The sequence below is a fragment of the Mizuhopecten yessoensis genome, unplaced genomic scaffold (genome assembly GCF_002113885.1).
Source record: "Mizuhopecten yessoensis strain PY_sf001 unplaced genomic scaffold, ASM211388v2 scaffold4999.3, whole genome shotgun sequence".
Classification (NCBI taxonomy): Eukaryota; Metazoa; Mollusca; class Bivalvia; order Pectinida; family Pectinidae; genus Mizuhopecten; species Mizuhopecten yessoensis.
The window spans coordinates 876,239-895,810 of record NW_018405829.1 but is presented as its reverse complement, the minus strand read 5'-3'; the positions used below and the strand labels follow the sequence as shown (position 1 = coordinate 895,810).

At 37.4% G+C, this 19,572-nt stretch overlaps 1 protein-coding gene across 1 annotated transcript; it reads right to left on the bottom strand.

Moving 5' to 3' along the window:
- Nucleotides 1–3,515: 3,515 nt before the first annotated feature.
- On the bottom strand, nucleotides 3,516–18,891 carry LOC110450130 (nuclear pore complex protein Nup50-like). Its single transcript, XM_021497409.1, has 8 exons — nucleotides 18,803–18,891; nucleotides 14,314–14,401; nucleotides 12,780–12,863; nucleotides 11,721–12,165; nucleotides 11,245–11,508; nucleotides 10,253–10,331; nucleotides 9,158–9,273; nucleotides 3,516–6,364 (listed from the first exon to the last, which is right to left on the bottom strand). Exons 2-8 carry the CDS (start codon nucleotides 14,380–14,382, stop codon nucleotides 6,165–6,167), a joined length of 1,257 nt encoding a protein of 418 aa, XP_021353084.1. The 5' UTR covers nucleotides 14,383–14,401; nucleotides 18,803–18,891; the 3' UTR covers nucleotides 3,516–6,164.
- Between the last annotated feature and the right edge of the window lie 681 nt (nucleotides 18,892–19,572).

The window sequence follows — 19,572 nt, the reverse complement described above, 5'->3', positions numbered from 1 at the left end:
ATCAATGTGTATAGCCATGCAAGTCAATCATTTTTACATTTAACAAAAACTGAATAAATTCAATTAAAGGGAAATCAGGTCCTTAGTTATATTAGGAACAGTGTTTAGAGTAAATGTTAAAGTTTTGATGCACATTTTGAAATCAGCCCTTGACTATATTTGTCATGCAAATGTAATGATTCAACACGTCTCACGTGGCTGAATTGAAGTTGAAACATTGTAACATTGAAACAGACACATTGCAACATTGAAACTGACACATAGTAACATTGAAACTGACACATTGTAACATTAAAGTTGATACATTGTAACATTGAAACTGACACATTGTAACATTGAAACAGACACATTCATTACAACATTGAAACTGACACATTGTAACATTGAAGTTGATACATTGTAATATTGAAACTGACACATTGTAACATTGAAACCGACACATTGTAACATTGAAGTTGATACATTGTAACATTCAGAACTACGTATTTAATGTCCATGGGCGTGATACAATGTCAGTGAACAGTAATTACAAGCTCAGTCTGACATGGCGAATCTGACCGATTTCATCTTCATGTGAGACAATGTGTTGTAACACTACATAAATAAAGGTGGTAATTTTCATATTCTAAAGAGGAAAGTCAGTCTTTTATTTGTCCAATTACAGAAAGTGGGAAAGAGTTTTCGAACAGGTTTATATGACAATATTTGTTGTAGCGTTTCAATGTTGTTTTATTGGTAAAACCCAGTATGTCTGCTGGGGGATATCAGGCAGGTAATGAGATAAACTGTAGTATTTCATGGAAGTGGATCATTTTGCAAATAACGTGACCTTGCTACTGTATCGGCTTTTGAGACCATTTTTATCCTATTTCCTACTGAATATTTGGGGAGTCTGTTCATCTTCTCACGAGTTTCCCTTCTCGCGTTGCCATCTATGCTGCTTCCAAGACTGGCTCATAATATACTACTTTTTCAAAACTAGTTATAATAATTATAAAATTTTACATCCGTGTTGTTAGTTTATATGTACGATTTATTTGTAAAATCATAAAGCATTCCCAGTTTTCATGTTTTTCAATTATTTTAAGTATTACCTATTATGTAATTTCGACTAATTATATCTATGTATTATATAAGTATGTAAGTCATGGGATTGGTCGTTTTTCTGACATTTTGAGAAGGAAATATTGAATCTGACAGACATAATCTTAGATCAGAGTGGAAATATAAGTACCAAACAATACATGTATATAGGCCATCAAGTATTAGCATGGCTTCTTTACAAAATTTGCAGTGTGATATACTGTAATAGCTGAATACATGTATCTGTATTTAGCATTTTTTATCAACTCTCCTTTCTTTCCAGATGCCACGGTTGCACTTCTGTCTAGTCAAATATTCCGGGGCGACATTTGCCTTTTTCTATTAAACGTCCAAATATTATTAAACCCCCTCCCCGCAACGAAGTTAGTGGGGTATACTGAAATCAGCTTGTCTGTCCATAGAATTCGTTTGTCCGGACAACTCCTTCTAAAGTAATGGACCGATTTCAAAGATAATTTTCATATATGATATCTACCACCTGAAGTTGTGTATCCAAGTATTATGTTTTTCATTTTGTCTCTTTTTACGGTGTTATGGCCCTTTGTTGAAAAATCCTTAATGATACCTTTTCCCCCCTCATATTTCCAATTTTAGGATATGTCGGCTTGATGGGGATTTATTAGTTTGTCCTCATTATGATAGGCTGGTAAACAGGCCGAAGTTTTTATGAAGAATTTCTCAACTGCATTTTACTACTAGCTTATCTCCCCCTAGTTTAGAACTTAGAATTAGACATCCAAGTGATCAAAATTTTAAGTGGATTTTTTCTAGAATAAAATAAAATAAGTGAACAACTCAGTAAATAAAGAAATCATTATTGATGGATTACTTTGATGGATTACTTTGCAATACTTTGCCTTAGTAAGCCTTCAGCTTACAGTTCTGATGTATATAGGAGCAGGGGTACTAGTTAGCCTTTGGCTTTCAGTTCTAGCTTTTCTAAGAACCAAGGTGGCTGGATTATCAAGGCGCCACTGTATAAAGAACTAAAACTGTATCGATAAAAGCTGTATCCACTGCTCTTCTAAAGCCTCTGCGGTATCATAAGTGTAATTTCAGCAAGATATGAGTGACTGACCTTAGACATAGTTTCTTTATTGAGGGAGGGTGTACATAACATTTCCTCATACACATATTGTTAACCTGAAAAACCAAGACCACAAAGGTGGTGAAATGAAAATGAGGTGTCACCTAGTAAATGTCATTTGATAACACAAAGTAACACCCTATGTTGTTATATATATACACACTGAAGTAAACCATGTGCTAACACAAAATAACTTCCTATGTTGTTTTATATATTTGCACTGAAGTAAACCATGTGATAACACAAAGTAACTTCCTATGTTGTTTTATATATTTGCACTGAAGTAAACCATGTGATAACACAAAGTTTATTTCTAAACATTTTCCTCTGGTTGGTAACTATGGATTATGAAAAGTTCGTTTAACACAACCAATAAGAATATCTGTGTGGCGTTTCGATGACTAGTATGATATGTACACTGTCACCTCCATCAGACAAATGACCAGTGAAGTGTATGGACACAAAAGTGTAAAATGTGTATGAGTAGTCCACAAAATCGATGTTTTTTCAGTTACGCTGTAAGAGTTTTGTTGTTATATATGTACCAAAATGACTCGATTCAGCTACGTTTTGTTTAATACTTGGTCATAGATGTGCACAAGTCCAAGTCTTTCAGCCCCCTCATCTCGATTCAGAACTGGCCCACTGCAGCGTATCAAGATGGCTTCCTTTATCTGCCGCTTGAACAGATTGCTCTCTCTTTCCAAAACTTTGGAGTTATCCCAGTCAATCACATCACTTTTCTGTGCGACATGGTCTGTGTATGCCGATTTATTTATCTGGGATTCCGACTGCTTCCTTTCTGATCTGGTGAATTTCCTACCTTCTTGGGTTTCTGTATCTTTCCAGTATTCACCAAGGCAGACCCCTTGTCGCCTTCCAGTCTCTCCAATATATGATGCGTCACTTTTTTTCATCCAATTTTGTATACGCATTCTGCAACGTTTTCTTTAGGTTTTTCCTTAGGGTGTATTAGGATATAACGAAGTGTCTTGTGAGGCTTTATGGCTGTTGCTATGCCACGACAGCAATATATCCTCTGGATGGTTTCGGACATACCCTTTATATACGGGATGACCACTTGATCTTTGGTTTTGTTCTTATCCTTGATTGGCCTTTTCTTGTTCTTCCCCTTACTTTGACACTGTTTTTGTACCCGTTTCAGGGCCTGTTCCAGATATACACATGTTCTTTGGCCAAAGTAGCCTGCGTTAATTTTCTTCCCACATTTTCTCTCCCTTGTTATGTATTTCAACATAGTGCACACATGTCAATATTTTCTCATGAAATTTTGTTTAATAAAAATATTAATTTCACACACTCCTCATTTGTAATCATTTATTCAATATTGTTTTCTGCAAAAACAAACAACAATGCATCTAAAGTGAACAAATTCCTGCTGATGTACAGATAATAACAGTTCATGCGTGTGACATCATCAGAAAGTCTAGATTTCATTGTTTGTATAAACTTCATTAATTAACAATAGCACTAGTATGATAAAGATATTCATCCATTTATTTCTTTGACTCATCTATCACAACTTCGAAGAGATTCGGAAACTCAACACCAGGTCTATATTTGAATAATTTCCTACCAATGTATGTGTTACTCTTCACCTTAGAAAGTTTGACATCTTAATGGATACAAGCCCATCATCCTGTTACACTTGTTCCAATTTTGTATAATGAACATGTTTTTGCGACTCAGTAAAATATGTATTTATATATCGAGGGGTCGTAACATTTTCTCCTATACATCTCCACTCTCGAGTCAATTTCAACAGGAAGGAACAGACAGTGGTACTTAGAGTTAGGGAATCGTGCCTGTATTCTCCTCTTAATCTGCTAAATATTTGATTGTGATTCAATACAAGCATGTGAAGTGTCCTGGTATAAAACATATTCCTCTTTATGAATTCTAACTGTATATATCTCTTATTTCATTTCCCCCCCAATTATAATGACAAGGGAAATTAGAAAAATATATATGCATAACTTCTTACATTTCAAATATGTATCAAGTTTTCATTTGCTTTAAAAACCTTAAAAGTAAAAATACCAATTTACAATGTTTAATTCAGAATTTCTACAAACAAAAATACCCACAATTTGCAAAAATAAAATGTTTCCATATTTGAAAGATACATGCTTTAGGGGATTCTCGTCCCATTTCTTACCCCTCTTCATTTCTGTTCTGGGCCCCTTTCTTGTATCAGGTTCAACCTGTTAGTCTGTTTTTAATGTAACACTTTCATGTATATGCAGGCCATGCAAGACTTTGTCATAACTCGCCTAAAAGCAGCATCAGATTACTGGGTCTGACCTTATTTCATAAAGGAACAACACTAGTCCAACTGGTTCAACCGTTTGGATCGGGATACACGAATGCGGCCCAGATCTAATCAAAATTCAGTAAATAACAACCTTAACCACTCGATCGAACATTTAGGAAAACAATATTGATATATGCGTACAGTAAAGCCTACCTAGTTTCATACCCTGTGAGACATTAGTCAGATAAGACAAGAGGTCGGAATACACAAACTACATTTGGTAGCATTCATTAGAAATGGTGTCACAACATTATGCTGTGTTATACAAAGTGTTGGAATACACAGGCCTCATGTAAGACAGTTCTTGCTGAGTTTAATTACCGAGTGAATCAGAGACATACTTTCCAGTCAATCAATACATAATTTAACTGGTAAAATGAAACAATGACATTGATACAGTTAAGGTATTTGGAAAAAAGTAGAAAAAAAGTGAACATTGGTTCAGGAGCGCAAACATCAAGTTTATTTTACAATGACAGCTCTTGGGGAAACAGTACAGCTTGCCTATTCAAAGGATATTACAAAAGCTATTTAGTCAAAAAGAGTAAACATCTTTTCAATTGATATTTTTATTTTGGTTTGACTACACTGCCACGTCAGATCCCTTGGGAACCTCTATGCAAACTATCAGTACTGTAGTATAAATACCAAATGGTACGCAAAACTTAAACCTGGCAACGCAGGTACAAACAGAACTACACAAGTTTATCTGTTCTTCAAATAGGCAGCCGAAAAATGTCCATTATCATTGAATTATTTAAAGAAACATTTTATGACAGCAACAAATCTGACAGTATGAAAAGCAAAATATTATTTTCTGTATAAATACATCGTCATTAAGTTTTAAAATATGATATAAAGGGATTTATTAACAGGTATCGGAAACTAATTTGTTCTTTTTATCATGCAACAACAACTCAGCATTTTAAAAACTCAGACACTTCAGAACTGTTTCCACGACAACATGTTTAGTCTATAATGTTGAGTCTAACAAGTCTAACAAGTAGACTCGTCAGCTGTGGGATTACAACATTGGTTGGCAAATTTCGAATGTCACACTACCAATTGTATTCCTTTGGAATGTCATTTAATCCACAGGAGTTCCCAAGCATAAATACATGATGACATATTTACATTGAGCTCTTCAAACTTATGCCAAACATGATTTCTTTCTCTTTTATGAGGATTTGAACATTGAAAGGAACAATCATAAGTCACTACCGGCTTATTAAAACAATATCGTATTTCTGTTTTTGGTTCTAAAAAAATATGGTGGATTGGTTGAAGTCAGAAAGCAAAAACTTGCAAAACACTTCTACAAGACAGTGTGTTAGGCATACTAATAAACAGACTTTAAAAATCCAAGTTTAGGTTTACCTAATTCCAGCAAATGTTGAAAGTCTGATATTAACACTTTACCGTCTGATATTATCACTTTCACTTTTTGAAACATTTTCTCAAGTTTTCACTCCCCCCCCCCCCCCCCCCTGCCGTCGCCTAAGACAGGAATTGGTTTATGCCTCCCAATGTATTATGCACATAGTTGTAAAAAAAGGTTCAAAATGGGTTTTTTCTAGCTCTGCTGTTCCATTGATGTCTTAGTAACGGTACACAAATATACCATTTCCTTTTAATTCACTATTTCCTTAGTTCCTTCATTTTTTCAAGGAGTGTGTCGGCATCTTCGGGGGTCTTGACTCTGATAAGCATAGGAGTGGCCTTGGGATCTTCCTTGGTGTCAAGGGGCGGGTTGGGAACACACATTATGCTCACATTGTTCTTGCCCTGGCGACTCAAGGGTAGTGAGCTAGATAGAATTATATTCAATAAGATGTTCCCTGAAACATAAGAATTATCTCAAGTTAGTTCAGAAAATTAGCCAGGTGGCATAGGACTAGAAGCTAGCACCTGATAAAGCAGCTGCTGCTAATTCCTCAAAATTGTACTGATTAATGTATATGTAAATGCATATGCTAATTGTATTAATTGTATATCTATGTACTGTAAAGCACTTCAGAGTGGCTTGTTCTAGCTAGATAGGGCACTATATCAAATGTTGCATATTATTATTATTTTTATAATAATACAGGTCATTTAAGTGAATCTTTTATGTTGCAGATACTACATACTGTATATCAGGAAACCTTCCATAATACAAAATATTTGCCCAGCGTTACATTCACCGCTCACATGTAATTTTTATATGTGGCATGTGCACTAATATTTGCTTTCATAATAAAATTGCCCTTCTCATGGAGGGAAACGTCCAAAGTTATACTGCAATGAAAACATTTCCCAAATTAACAGTGTATTCTAGAATAAAGGTCCATTGTCACCTTTATTATACCTTTTTTTCTTTTTTACACCATATAAAAGTAGAAAATAGAAATGCTATTCAAAATAACCTCTTTCAAGAAACTATTTACCAGGTAAATAGTCATTAGAGCTATTTACCCGGGATGAGATATTTAACCTGCATTCAAATTTTCACAGAATTTTGGGTTTCGTTCATTCTGATTTAATTTGTTGTTGGTATAATAAAACAGCTGTTTTATTGGTATTATTATTTATTGTCTTCTGAGACATTGACTATTTCCTGAGGCAAATGAAGATTTTGTTTGTTTAATTCTCATGAAAATGCTATTTTTTTCACAAAGATTTCTGTATTTTACCCTGCAAGACATATAACTGATACATAGACATATGTATATATACAACAAGAGGCCCAGAGGGCCTGTATCGCTCACCTGGATATGTTTAAAGTACTTAATATGAGGTAAAGATATAGCACTCCATCGTAGGTACTGTATGTACAAACTTCAAATGTCAAAATATAAAATGGCGGCCTGGTGGCCATCTTGTTTAAATGAATACACCCTAATAGTAACAGGCACTACTAGACAACTTGATGGAGACAAAATTGGGATAAAATCCCAATAATCCCTATGGTAGAAGAAGGATTTTAAAAGCTTTACCTCTATTCCCCATATTGGAGCTCACCCCTCTGGACTGGGAGCCGGTGCACTGTTTATACAAAATTGAGTGCCCTCGGCCTAAGGGTGCTCCAGACCAAATTGGGATGAAATCCCTCAATCCCTATGGTAGAGGAAGGATTTTAAAGGTTTACCTCTATTTCCCCTATTTGGACCTTCCCCTCTGACTCCAATGTGGCCACACCCTCTGTTTATACAAAGATGAGTCCCCTTGGCCTAAGGATGCTTCAGACTAAATTAGGATAAAATCCCTTTGTTCCTACACTAGGAGAAGGATTTTAAAGGTTTACCTCTGTTTCCCCTGGGGGCCCTACTCCTCTGCTCCAAGGGGGGCAACACCCAACATTTATACAAAATTGAGTCCCCTTTGCCCAAGGATGCTTCAGACTAAATTAGGATAAAATCTCTTTATCCCTATGCTAGAAGAAGGATTTTAAATTTTTACCTATATTTCCCCTATTGGGTCCGCTCATCTGCCCCAAGGGGGGCCACACCAACCGTTTATACAAAATTGAGTGCCCTTGGACCCAAGATGCTCTTGGCTAAATAACGATAAACTCCCTTAATCCTTATGGTAGAAAAGGATTTTAAAGGTTTTAACTATATTTCCCCTATTGGGCCCCGCTCCTCTGCCCCAGGGGGGCCACACCCACCATTTATACAAAATTGAGTCCCCTTGGCCTCAGGATGCCCCAGACCAAATTTAGTTAAATTCCACTACGCTGTTCAGAACTAGTAACGTTTTAAACGAAAAGTTGACGGACGGAGGGCGACGGGTGGACTACGGACGGAGGGCGACGGGTGGACTACGGACGGAGGGCGACGGGTGGACTACGGACGGAGGGCGACGGGTGGACTACGGACGGAGGGCGACGGGTGGACTACGGACGGAGGGCGACGGGTGGACTACGGACGGAGGGCGACGGGTGGACTACGGACGGAGGGCGACGGGTGGACTACGGACGGAGGGCGACGGGTGGACTACGGACGGAGGGCGACGGGTGGACTACGGACGGAGGGCGACGGGTGGACTACGGGCGGACGACAGCCCTTCGGACAGGTGAGCTAAATATATTAGAAATTGGGAATTGTTGAAAGGGAAATACTTTTATTAATGATCGATCTGTGATGAGGTCTGAAATGTTTATAAGGAATATGCCAATTGTGGATGATAGGGATATCAGGGGTCACAAAAACTGCCTGCCTGCCACCACTCCTCCCGAATGAACTGTATCTACCTCCCTGCCTTCACTCCTCCCGAACAAACTGTATCTAGTTAAACTTTAAGATCATAATATGACTTCCGAAAATTTAATCAACAGCTGTAATTATTATGTTACACACAACTGCTTGGTAGCCTCAGTAAGAGATGCAGAGTTTTTCCTCAGTAATGTAGGAAATGCTGCCTACAGATGATAAAAAAAGATGTGTCTAGAATTGTCTAAATCCCCAATTTTCCTGTGTTTTTTTTTTCAAACTTTCCTTCTTATTAGAAAGCAAAAAACCTCCAAATACAAGAGATCAGTCAAAACTCTTTTCCCTAACAGGAAAAAACCTAGAAGGCTATATAAACCGAACCAAATAAGTGTGGCAAACAGCTGTACAGAGTGTTCTGTCAGGATATCAATGTTACCATACCTAAGCTGGTATCAGCTCGTACTACAAGCTGTATTTTGTCGTCAGCCTTTTTTAGATGTAGAAACCCTACTCCACGTTCTTTCCAGGCCCCATCCTTCTGGTAGAACAGCTTGCATCTGGAACAAAACATTTTACATATTGCTTAATTTTCTAAATGATCTATTTGTGTATTATTTCTTTCAAAATTTTTCAATACATTATAATCCCCTCCCCAACCCCAGAGAATTTCCTTTTAATTATGACAATCGCAAGCATTTCAAAAACAACAGAAACACATTTAAGTATATCAATCAATAGAATATTACTTTAAAACAAGAAAGAAGCCATCTAACATTTAAATAGCAGTAAATATATACAGAATTTATCTAATTCTAAACTCCATCTCTTGCTTTCTAAAGTGTTTGCTGACCCAGTTTTAAAGGACATACAATGACATAATTCACTGAAACTAATAGATTTATATACAATGTACATGTGAATACCGTTTTAATAGATATCAGTTAGGATGAAAAATCTGTCAATACCCTCGATATGATAACCCATAACTAACAGTGTAGACAGACAAAGATTACTGACAAAGACTATGGACAGACGAAAATTACTTACCAAGACTATGGACAAAGACTACTCACAAAGACTATGGACAGACAAAGATTACTGACCAAGACTATGGACAAAGATTACTGACAAAGACTATGGACAGACAAAGATTACTCACAAAGACTATGGACAGACAAAAGATTACTGACCAAGACTATGGACAAAGATTACTGACAAAGACTATGGACAGACAAAGATTACTGACAAAGACTATAGACAGACAAAGATTACTGACCAATACTATGGACAAAGATTACTGACAAAGACTATGGACAAAGATAACTGACCAATACTATGGACAAAGATTACTGACCAAGACTATGGACAGACAAAGATTACTGACAAAGACTATGAACAGACAAAGATTACTGACCAATACTATGGACAAAGATTACTGACCAAGACTATGGACAAAGATTACTGAAAAAGACTATGGACAGACAAAAATTACTTACCAAGACTATGGACAGACAAAATTTTGTTGTTATGGCTTACTTGATTGTGTGTAAAGCTCCTTCCTCTTTGACCTCTGTTGATTCTGGCTTTGGGGGTTCATACTCTTCCTCTGCTGCATCTGAATCAGACAAGCAGAAATGTACATCTGTTAAAGGCCTGGTTTGATACTGTATTTCTATAAACACCTTGGGCCTGTTAGTTTATGTGGAACAAACGCTTTGGCTGGGTTTTTTTAAAGTAACATTTTTGGGTATTCGGTCTTTGCGTATTGCAGAGTTATCTTCTCTTGGGAGCAGGTATTGATTGTTACGTCATTGGTTTGTGTGAGAAAATTACGTCGCTGTCTCAAACATTGATGACGTTACTCTCACAAACAAGTGACATAACAATCAATACCTGCTCCCAAGAGAAGATAACTCTGCAATACGCAAAGACGAAATAAATCCTGACAGACACTGAAAATGTTTATGCAGGCAATGCAAGGCTTTGTCATGGCTCGCCTGGGAACGGCATCAGATTACTAGATCTGACCGTATTTTGTAAATGACCTACAAAAGTGGCCCCCGATTTCAATGTAGGAATAAGGGAGAACTATACTTTGTATATTGCCTTCCAAAAAGCAGGGATGTACAGTTTCTAATCAAGAATACTAGCCCACAGGCATACTCTGGAGTGTTCTACTAGCACACCTTTATTTCCATAGTAAATATTTAAAATTTTCACTAGTCATGACATAAAATCTACTAGCCCTGGGCATCAGTGTAGAGGAATTGTACGCTCCTGCAGGATAATGGCATTCAATAATTAATATGATTGAAAGTTTTTAACAAAATGTTAAAAGTTTAGGTCTCATATGAATAGAATAAGGTGCTTCATTGTTATTATCTGATTTAAGTAGTAAATATAAAAAAAAAAAAATTCCCTAGTATCAGCTATAACCAGGAGGTAAGGGGACAAAACCTAAAGACACATTGACAGGCAAAAAGAGGAAAGGAGTCTAAAATCAGATCAGATGGGGGGGGGGGCTTTACCTTGTGAGGAACCCATAGCACCTGTAGATTGACCAACAGCAAAAAACGGTGAAGGTTTAGTTCCAAGATTAGACTGTAGATTAAATCCCGAAAATCCAGTGACAGTAGCGCCGAATGTGGAGCCTCCATTAGCTCCCTTAGTACCATCAGATGGTGCTGAGGCAGCCTTCGTAGACCCGAAGCTGAATCCACTGCTGGGTGTTGCTGTTGCAGACGTTCCGAATGAGAATGCAGGTTTAGTGGAGGACAAAGCAGGCTCAACTCCTGAAGTAAATTATTTTGACATAAAGTTTATGTATTCAGAGCAAGATAATAAATAGGTTTAATATCACTTAATTGTCTTGAAAACATATACTTTTAAAGAACAACAGGTGCATGCATTATCTTACAATTTAATATTCCACCCCTTTAAATATTAATTGTTACATTTTCATTTAAAATAATTTTAACAACCTTTAAAACTCTGCACATCCTACCTGTAGTGACAGTAGAAAAAGTAGTGGCTGTCTTACTTTCCATCCCATTATTCTTGCCTGTTTTCTCAGATTTCTCCTTTTCAAGTTCATCAAGATGTTTTTCATAGTCTTTGAATATTGGAGTCAAAATACAGTATGCATTTTTTTCCACATGTTTCTGTATCCATGACAACACACTCTCGTTAAGTTTCTTCAGATTCTCTGAATATGCATTGCAGGTGACACTATCTCCACTTTCTGTCTTAGCTGAGCCATTACTGGCTGGTGTGGACTTGACTGGGTTGGGGGCTGGAACCCCCTTGACAGGGGGAATCACACTGGCTGCCGTTTCTTTTGTTTCTGACTGGCCATTTGTCACCGATTTGACGTTGAAGCTGAATGGGGTACTTGTTGATGTGGGTTTGAAGCTGAAACCTGAGAATCCGGTGAATGACCTGCTTCCTCCCTGTGAAAATGAAATACAATGTATTTTGTGTTAATTGAAAACATGTAATCAACATAAAGTCTTTTAGGTCATATTCGTGTTTCCCGGTAGAAACGGTTCAGGTGGCGCAGAAATATTCCATAATATATAAACGCACTTGGACAGAACTATAGGCGAAGCCAAAAATACACAGTTTCAGAGATTAAATAACAATATATCAAGAATGATATGTCTTTCTTTCACATGTCCACTTATTATATAAATTATATACCCTGGTAATGGCTTTAAAATCTACATGTGGCTTGACCTTGTTTTAAAAAGAAATAATGCAAACTAGCAATAGTCAGCTTTTTAGTTTTGGTCAGGCACGTCTGGACCACCTCAATCTACACGTGCCGAATATTCCTGAGGTCAGCCTCGGTTCAGATCTACGCCTGTCGTTTTCTTTCAGGTTCAACTGTTTCAACTGGTTAAACTGGATACAGGAAAGGGGCCTTATTGAGGTCATATATAACAAGAGATCTGATCATGAATGGACCATTGACCAGCTGACAAGAAATTAAACTGAAATGAGAAATCTTATTTGATGATTAGAATGAACAGGAATAGGGTGAAAGTGAGATTTTTTTTCTAACCTCTGCAGTGCTGCTTTTTCTTTTGGCTTTAATGATCTGTCTCTGTTTGATTGTGTTCGATGAGGCCTGTACAAACTGTCCTGCCTGAAGGAGAAACATACTACACATGTCATATTAGCCAATCATCAACATCTAACATAATACAGAATGTTACGAACATCTACATACTCGAGCTCTCTAGCATACATGTGTGGTTTGACCAAAACGGTAGCCTGGCAGCTTAAGGATGCCAAAATATTGAGCTGGGATACACAGATCTCTCAGCTAGGTATACCAAGACTCCTTTATATAGCAAACAAGGGCAAAGTAAAATCTTACAAACTGCCCAGTCTACAGGACATGCATGTTAAAAATAGTATATAAACTACCAAGCTATCATGGCAAACATTTGATACAAATGATACAAGCTGACACTGCCCAGACCTTCAAGGGACTGTCTAAGTGTACATGTTATACATCAGATACAAGCTGACACTGCCAAGACCCTATAAGGGACTGTCTTAGTGTACATGTTATACATCAGATACAATTTGACACTGCCAAGACCCTATAAGGGACTGTCTTAGTGTACATGTTATACATAAGAAACAATTTGACAATGCCCAGACCCTACAAGGGACTGTCTTAGTGTACATGTTATACATAAGAAACAATTTGACAATGCCCAGACCCTACAAGGGACTGTCTTAGTGTACATGTTATACATCAGATATAAGCTGACACTGCCCAGACCCTACAAGGGACTGTCTTAGTGTACATGTTATACATCAGATACAAGCTGACACTGCCCAGACCTTATAAGGGACTGTCTTAGTGTACATGTTATAGATCAGATATAAGCTGACACTGCCCAGACCCTACAAGGCACTGTCTTAGTGTACATGTTATACATAAGATACAAGCTGACACTGCCCAGACCCTATAAGGGACTGTCTTAGTGTACATGTTATACATCAGATACAATTTGACACTGCCAAGACCCTATAAGGGACTGTCTTAGTGTACATGTTATACATAAGATACATGCTGACACTGCCCAGACCCTATAAGGGACTGTCTTAGTGAACATGTTATACATAAGATACATGCTGACACTGCCCAGACCCTATAAGGGACTGTCTTAGTGAACATGTTATACATAAGATACATGCTGACACTGCCCAGACCCTATAATGGACTGTCTTAGTGTACATGTTATACATAAGATACAATTTGACACTTCCCAGACCCTATAAGGGACTGTCTTAGTGTACATGCTATACATAAGATACATGCTGACACTGCCCAGACCCTATAATGGACTGTCTTAGTGTACATGTTATACATAAGATACAAGTTGACACTGCCCAGACCCTATAAGGGACTGTCTTAGTGAACATGTTATACATAAGATACATGCTGACACTGCCAAGACCCTATAAGGGACTGTCTTAGTGTACATGTTATACATAAGATACATGCTGACACTGCCCAGACCATATAAGGGACTGTCTAAGTGTACATGTCTAGTCTAAGTTACTGATCTTGTACAAACCTCCTCTGGCTCATCCTCATGGTCCCAATTCCTGTCTGTCAGTTCTGTTGTGGCTGTTCGTTTTGCCATCTTCCCTTGTAGTTTTGGTCTGCATATTAAGAAATAATGTATGTGTATGTAAATATATAATAAGGCGGACAAATGCAGCAAATTTTAACAATCGTCATACTGTTTATGCATTTGTTTCTCCTATGCTGGGCTAAATGTAATAATTCATGGATTTTCCTACACTTAACAGAGTTAAAGGTCTTTTATACTGGAAATTTGGTGCCATGAATAGCAAAAACTGAAAAATGATTGGTTTAGGATTTTTTCATTTGAGTCCTGATCATGAACGTTATTGGTGAGTCCCATGTATTACTAAGACATTTAGTGAACCCTCAAAATCTGGGCCAGCCACACAGGAAAAGCAGGAGTTCAGGGCCCGTATTTATGAAACCGTTCTCATGCTCAAGCATGGATTTTGTGCTGAAGCCTTATTTCTTGTTCTGGTTATAAATGATAAACAAATACTATTTTGTCAATGATTTGGAAAACAAGAGATCCCAGAGGAATCTTGGTGACCACCCTTGTACATTAGTTTTATGTCAGTTCGATCTTTTCTCATCTTTTCTCTTATCCGTTTGATCAGTTTGCCTGTCCGCCATCTTCATCAATCTTTTTATCAACCTCAAAAGTTAACATGCACAACTCAGGATCAAGGGGAACCTACATATCAAATTTGAGAAAAATTCCTCCAGTTAATTCTGAGAAATAGCGATAACAAACTTAACCTGTAACAAAATGACCAGCCGATATGATTTGATATGCATAACTAAGAACAAGAAGAACCCTTATGTGAAATTTGAGAAAGATCCCTCCAATAGTTTTTGAGCAAAAGGGCTAAAACACTTTTACTCCCAAATTCAATATGACCAGCTGCCAGCCATCTTGGTTTTCCAATCATCCCAAAAATTCAAAATGCAGAACTATAAGCTATTGGGAACCTAGTCATGTGAAATTTGAGAAAGACCCATCCTGATCATTCTGAGAAGTAACGCTAACAAAATTTCATTCCCAAATTCAAGATGGCCATCTGTTGGCCATCTTGGTTTCCCTTCTGTCCCAAAATTTAATATGCCTAATTGTATATATATATATATTAGTGACCATGGGGAACTTTCATGTAAAATTTGAGAAAGACCCCTCCAGGACTTTCTGCAAAACAGCACTAACAAACTAACTCTCAAATTCAAGATGACTGCCTGTCGGCCAATTTGGTTTTATGATCAGTCCCAAAAAAAGGCATAACTAGGGACGATGGGGAACCTACATGTAAAATTTGAGAAATATCCCTCCAATACTTTATGAGAAATAGCACTAACAAACTTTCATTCTCAAATTCAAGATGGCTGGCTGTCGGCCATCTTGGTTTTGTGATCAGTCCCAAAAAACAATATGCATAACTAGGGACGATGGGGAACCATCATGTAAGATTTGAGAAAGATCCCTCCCATACATTCTGAAAAATAGTGCTAACAAACTTTAACTTTCAAATTAAAGATGGCTGCCTGTCTACCATTTTGGTTTTGCGATCAGTCTCAAAAAACGATATGCATAACTAAGGATCGTGAGAAACCTCCATGTGAAATTTAAGAAAGATCCCTCCAGTACTTTCTGAGAAATAGCACTAACAAGAATTGTTTAAGGATGGACAGATGACAGACCGAATGACGGACGATGGACCACTGCAGACGCAGGGTGATTTTAATAGCCCACCATCATAAAAAAAAGTCGAAGACACTTAAAGCCAAATACTGTTTTCCATGTTTACATTTGACTTTTTGATCATTTGACATAATTTACAAGAAAGTTGGTCTGAGCACAAAATCCATGCTTGAGCATGAGAACGGTTTCATGAATACAGGCCCTCGACTTTGATGTATCTCTTTCCCAAAAATCATCTCAGATATGCATTGAAAAATACTTTTTTTTTTCAATTTGGAATCCAACTGTTACTGAAAAAGTTGGGAAATATTACTTGAATTTAGGCAGAGAATGTGTCAGTTTTTAGTACCTGGTTGAAAAACAGCCAACAGCTATAACTTTCTTCTACGTATTAAGTGTTTTTACATGAGCATGGTCATAGTTTTTGAAAGTTGATTGTACATGTGATAACAAATATTTTTATCTGCATAGAAAGATATTGATTTTGATGGCTTCATGGTTATAAAAAATAATTTGTTCATTTTTTTAACAAATTTGAACCCTGTTACTTTGAAACAGGTCAAAACCATTTATTCAAACTTGCTACTCCTTTATCAAAGCATGCTACTGGCCAAATATATAAGCATCCTAGTACAAATTTTACACCCAAGGCTATATTAAAGTTGTTTTCACCAATATAGTCCAAAAATAGGAAATGGATCATCAGGTCCACTACAAGGAAAGTCACCAGTGATGTCCTGTGTTTATTAGCAGATACAGGTTATTCATATGTACTGTAGTTGGCATCTGTGAATGGAACATCAATTAACAGGTCAGGCATAACTGTTATTTTAACCTATATTCTGCTATAAAGCCAACTAATCTGTCACTTCTTCTAGATCTTCATCAGATAAAAGTTAAACATAAAAGAAAAAATACAGCTATATTAAACCATGTAGAAATGAAACAAGTCCAAAAGACAAGATAATTCACTAAGCAAACATAATTTAAATATGTGCCATTCATAATATTTTTACTCATGCATGTTTGGGGAAAGGATATAGTCCTGCAGAATCGGGGCTGGTTTCATTGAAGAAACAAAGAATAGACATCCTGTATATATCTTATATTACTGCATGTGACTAATGTAGGGCCCCCTGCAGAGCTCAGGGGTTATATATTATGGAGCCCCTGTTGAGTCCGGGGATTATAAATGTGGGGCCCCCTGCAGAGCTCAGGGGTTATAAATTATGGGGCCCCTGCAGAGTCTGGGGGTTATAAATGTGGGGCCCCCTGCAGAGCTCAGGAGTTATAAATGTTGGGCCCCCTGCAGAGCTCGGGGGTTATAAATGTGGGGCCCACTGCGGAGTCCGGGGATTATAAATGTGGGGCTCCCTGTCGAGTCCGGGGGTTATAAATGTAGGGCCCCTTGTCGAGTCCGGGGTTATAAATGTGGGGCCCCCTGCCGAGTCAGGGGGTATAAATGTGGGGCCCCCTGCCAAATCCGGGTGTTTTTAATGTGGGGCCATCTGCCGAGTCCGGTTTTTTTAAAATGTGGGGCCATCTGCGGAGTCTGGGGGTTATAAATGTAAGGTCCCCTTATGTCCCCATTGCATAACCTGGGATCTGTTTTGTTTTCCATCTTTCCTGGGTTCTTTCTTTTCTATTTACTTGCTGCACCAGAATAAATATTATCATTATTACCAATTGAGGGAAATTTCCTCTAGCAAGAAACCAGAAGTAGGGCTGGGTATCAGGAAGTAACACTGTATTGTTATATTTAACTAAGGGTAGATTCGCGTATCCGGTTGAAACGGTTGAACCTGTACAGAAAACGACAGGCACAGATCTGAACCGAGGCTGACATCAGGAAAATTTGGCATGTGTAGATTGAGGGGTCCAGACATACCTGACCAAAACTAAAGTGCTGAATATTGCTAATTTGCGTTATTTCTTTCGAAAACAATGTCGAGGGGACTATGTTTTAAGTTGGATATAAGCCTCAAACTGATCATTAAGTGAGAAAAAGATCAGGTATCGGCCCTACTCCAACAATGTTAGAGGTTTTACACGGCGAAAAACTTTTGACAGGCGCCGCGGGCAAAATCATATCCGATTGAAAAAAGGCCGACCAGCGGCCTCTCATGTTATGGGAGTAGTATCGGCCCTAACCATTACTGAGTAACCGGCCTCAGCAACTGTCCTTTCTCTCACTTATTGGACAGTTTTCAGCTAATGTCCATAACATAAAATGTTTTAAATCTGTTGAAAAATAAGTAGTTTGTCTAGTTTGTCAGAATAACTAAATGCAGAAAAACCCCAGACATCTACGTGTGGAATGAGGGCAAAGAACATGGCTAAATTTCATATAAAACCTTCAGGCTGGGGTTTATAAAACCCTGCTAGTTCCATGACTAAAATACTTAGTCAGCTCAACAGTTTTTACCTAGATAAAGATCTGTGCAGTTTTAAAAGCTCATCACCCTACCCGATAGCAAAACTTGATCTTATGCCAAGTACCCACGGCATATGACTTCCTTCAAAATTAGACATGCTTACAATGTCAAACGGGAACAAAAGTATTATACTGCATAAACAAATCGCAAACTGCGTAAATGGTGATAACCAAATCTGTGTTGTTAAGATCTAAATGGCAGGACAGTGGTACAGGTACAATCCCGAGAGTACTGAAGTCGAAAAAGAATTTATGTAATATATACAAGTCTTATGTATAAATTAAAGGTCTCCTTTACTTATACTGGTAAGACTGTTACAAACCATGTCTTTTTATAGAGATACTTACCTAGTTTATGCAGTTTATTGGTCATAAAATGAAATTTTATCACAGCAACAACTGTCGGGACTTACAACATGGAGGCTGCCATTTTGAATGACGGTAGCCAATTACAGTTAAGAAATAGTTCGCTTGTAAAAATATTATTTCTATTAATTTCCGCAAAGCTACGACTTACTTTTGTCTCAGATATCAAGATGGTTTTTATTGAAGTGCTATGTATGATGAAAAAAAGTACATAACTAATCATGTTTAAACTAAAAAATTATTGTCCGAGAGGTTATTCATCGTTCGGAACATTTCGGATTTTATAAGCATTACCAAAAGCTATAAAGCGCGGGAACTTTAATGTACTTTAAAACAGGCACCTGTCTTTCAACTCTTTTGAAATTAAAATGGCGAGCGTTTAACAAACTAATAAATCTTAGTAATTCTGTTAGTGGACGAAAAACATAATTACTGAAATAGTGCTGAAAAAATCAGATGTATAACTAATTTTTGGAACATTCAACTTCTTTTAATGAAGAACTATTCCATGATGCTTTTCGAAATGTCGGTTAGATAGTTCTCTATCATTGCTTCTACATCTACAGGGTACTGACCAACCTCAACAATTTGAAGAATAATGTCAGATGATAATTTGGACGGAAAAGGAAAGATTTTGACAGAAAGAATTTAGTTTGTTTTTCAGCAGTGCAGGGATGTGTACTACACATCCCTGGTTTTTGCAAAGTGACGATACCTATATATACTTGATTAAACGAAAGAGTTTGTTGTCA

Bases quoted from the DNA above. Each gene is read 5' to 3' on its own strand.
- LOC110450130 (XM_021497409.1), bottom strand. From the start codon at position 14,382: ATGGCAAAACGAACAGCCACAACAGAACTGACAGACAGGAATTGGGAC. The intron at 12,166-12,779 runs GTTAGAAAAAAA...TCATTTTCACAG, and splicing joins GAAAAAGCAGCACTGCAGAG to GGAGGAAGCAGGTCATTCAC. The intron at 11,509-11,720 runs GTAGGATGTGCA...AATTTACTTCAG, and splicing joins TTTTTCTACTGTCACTACAG to GAGTTGAGCCTGCTTTGTCC.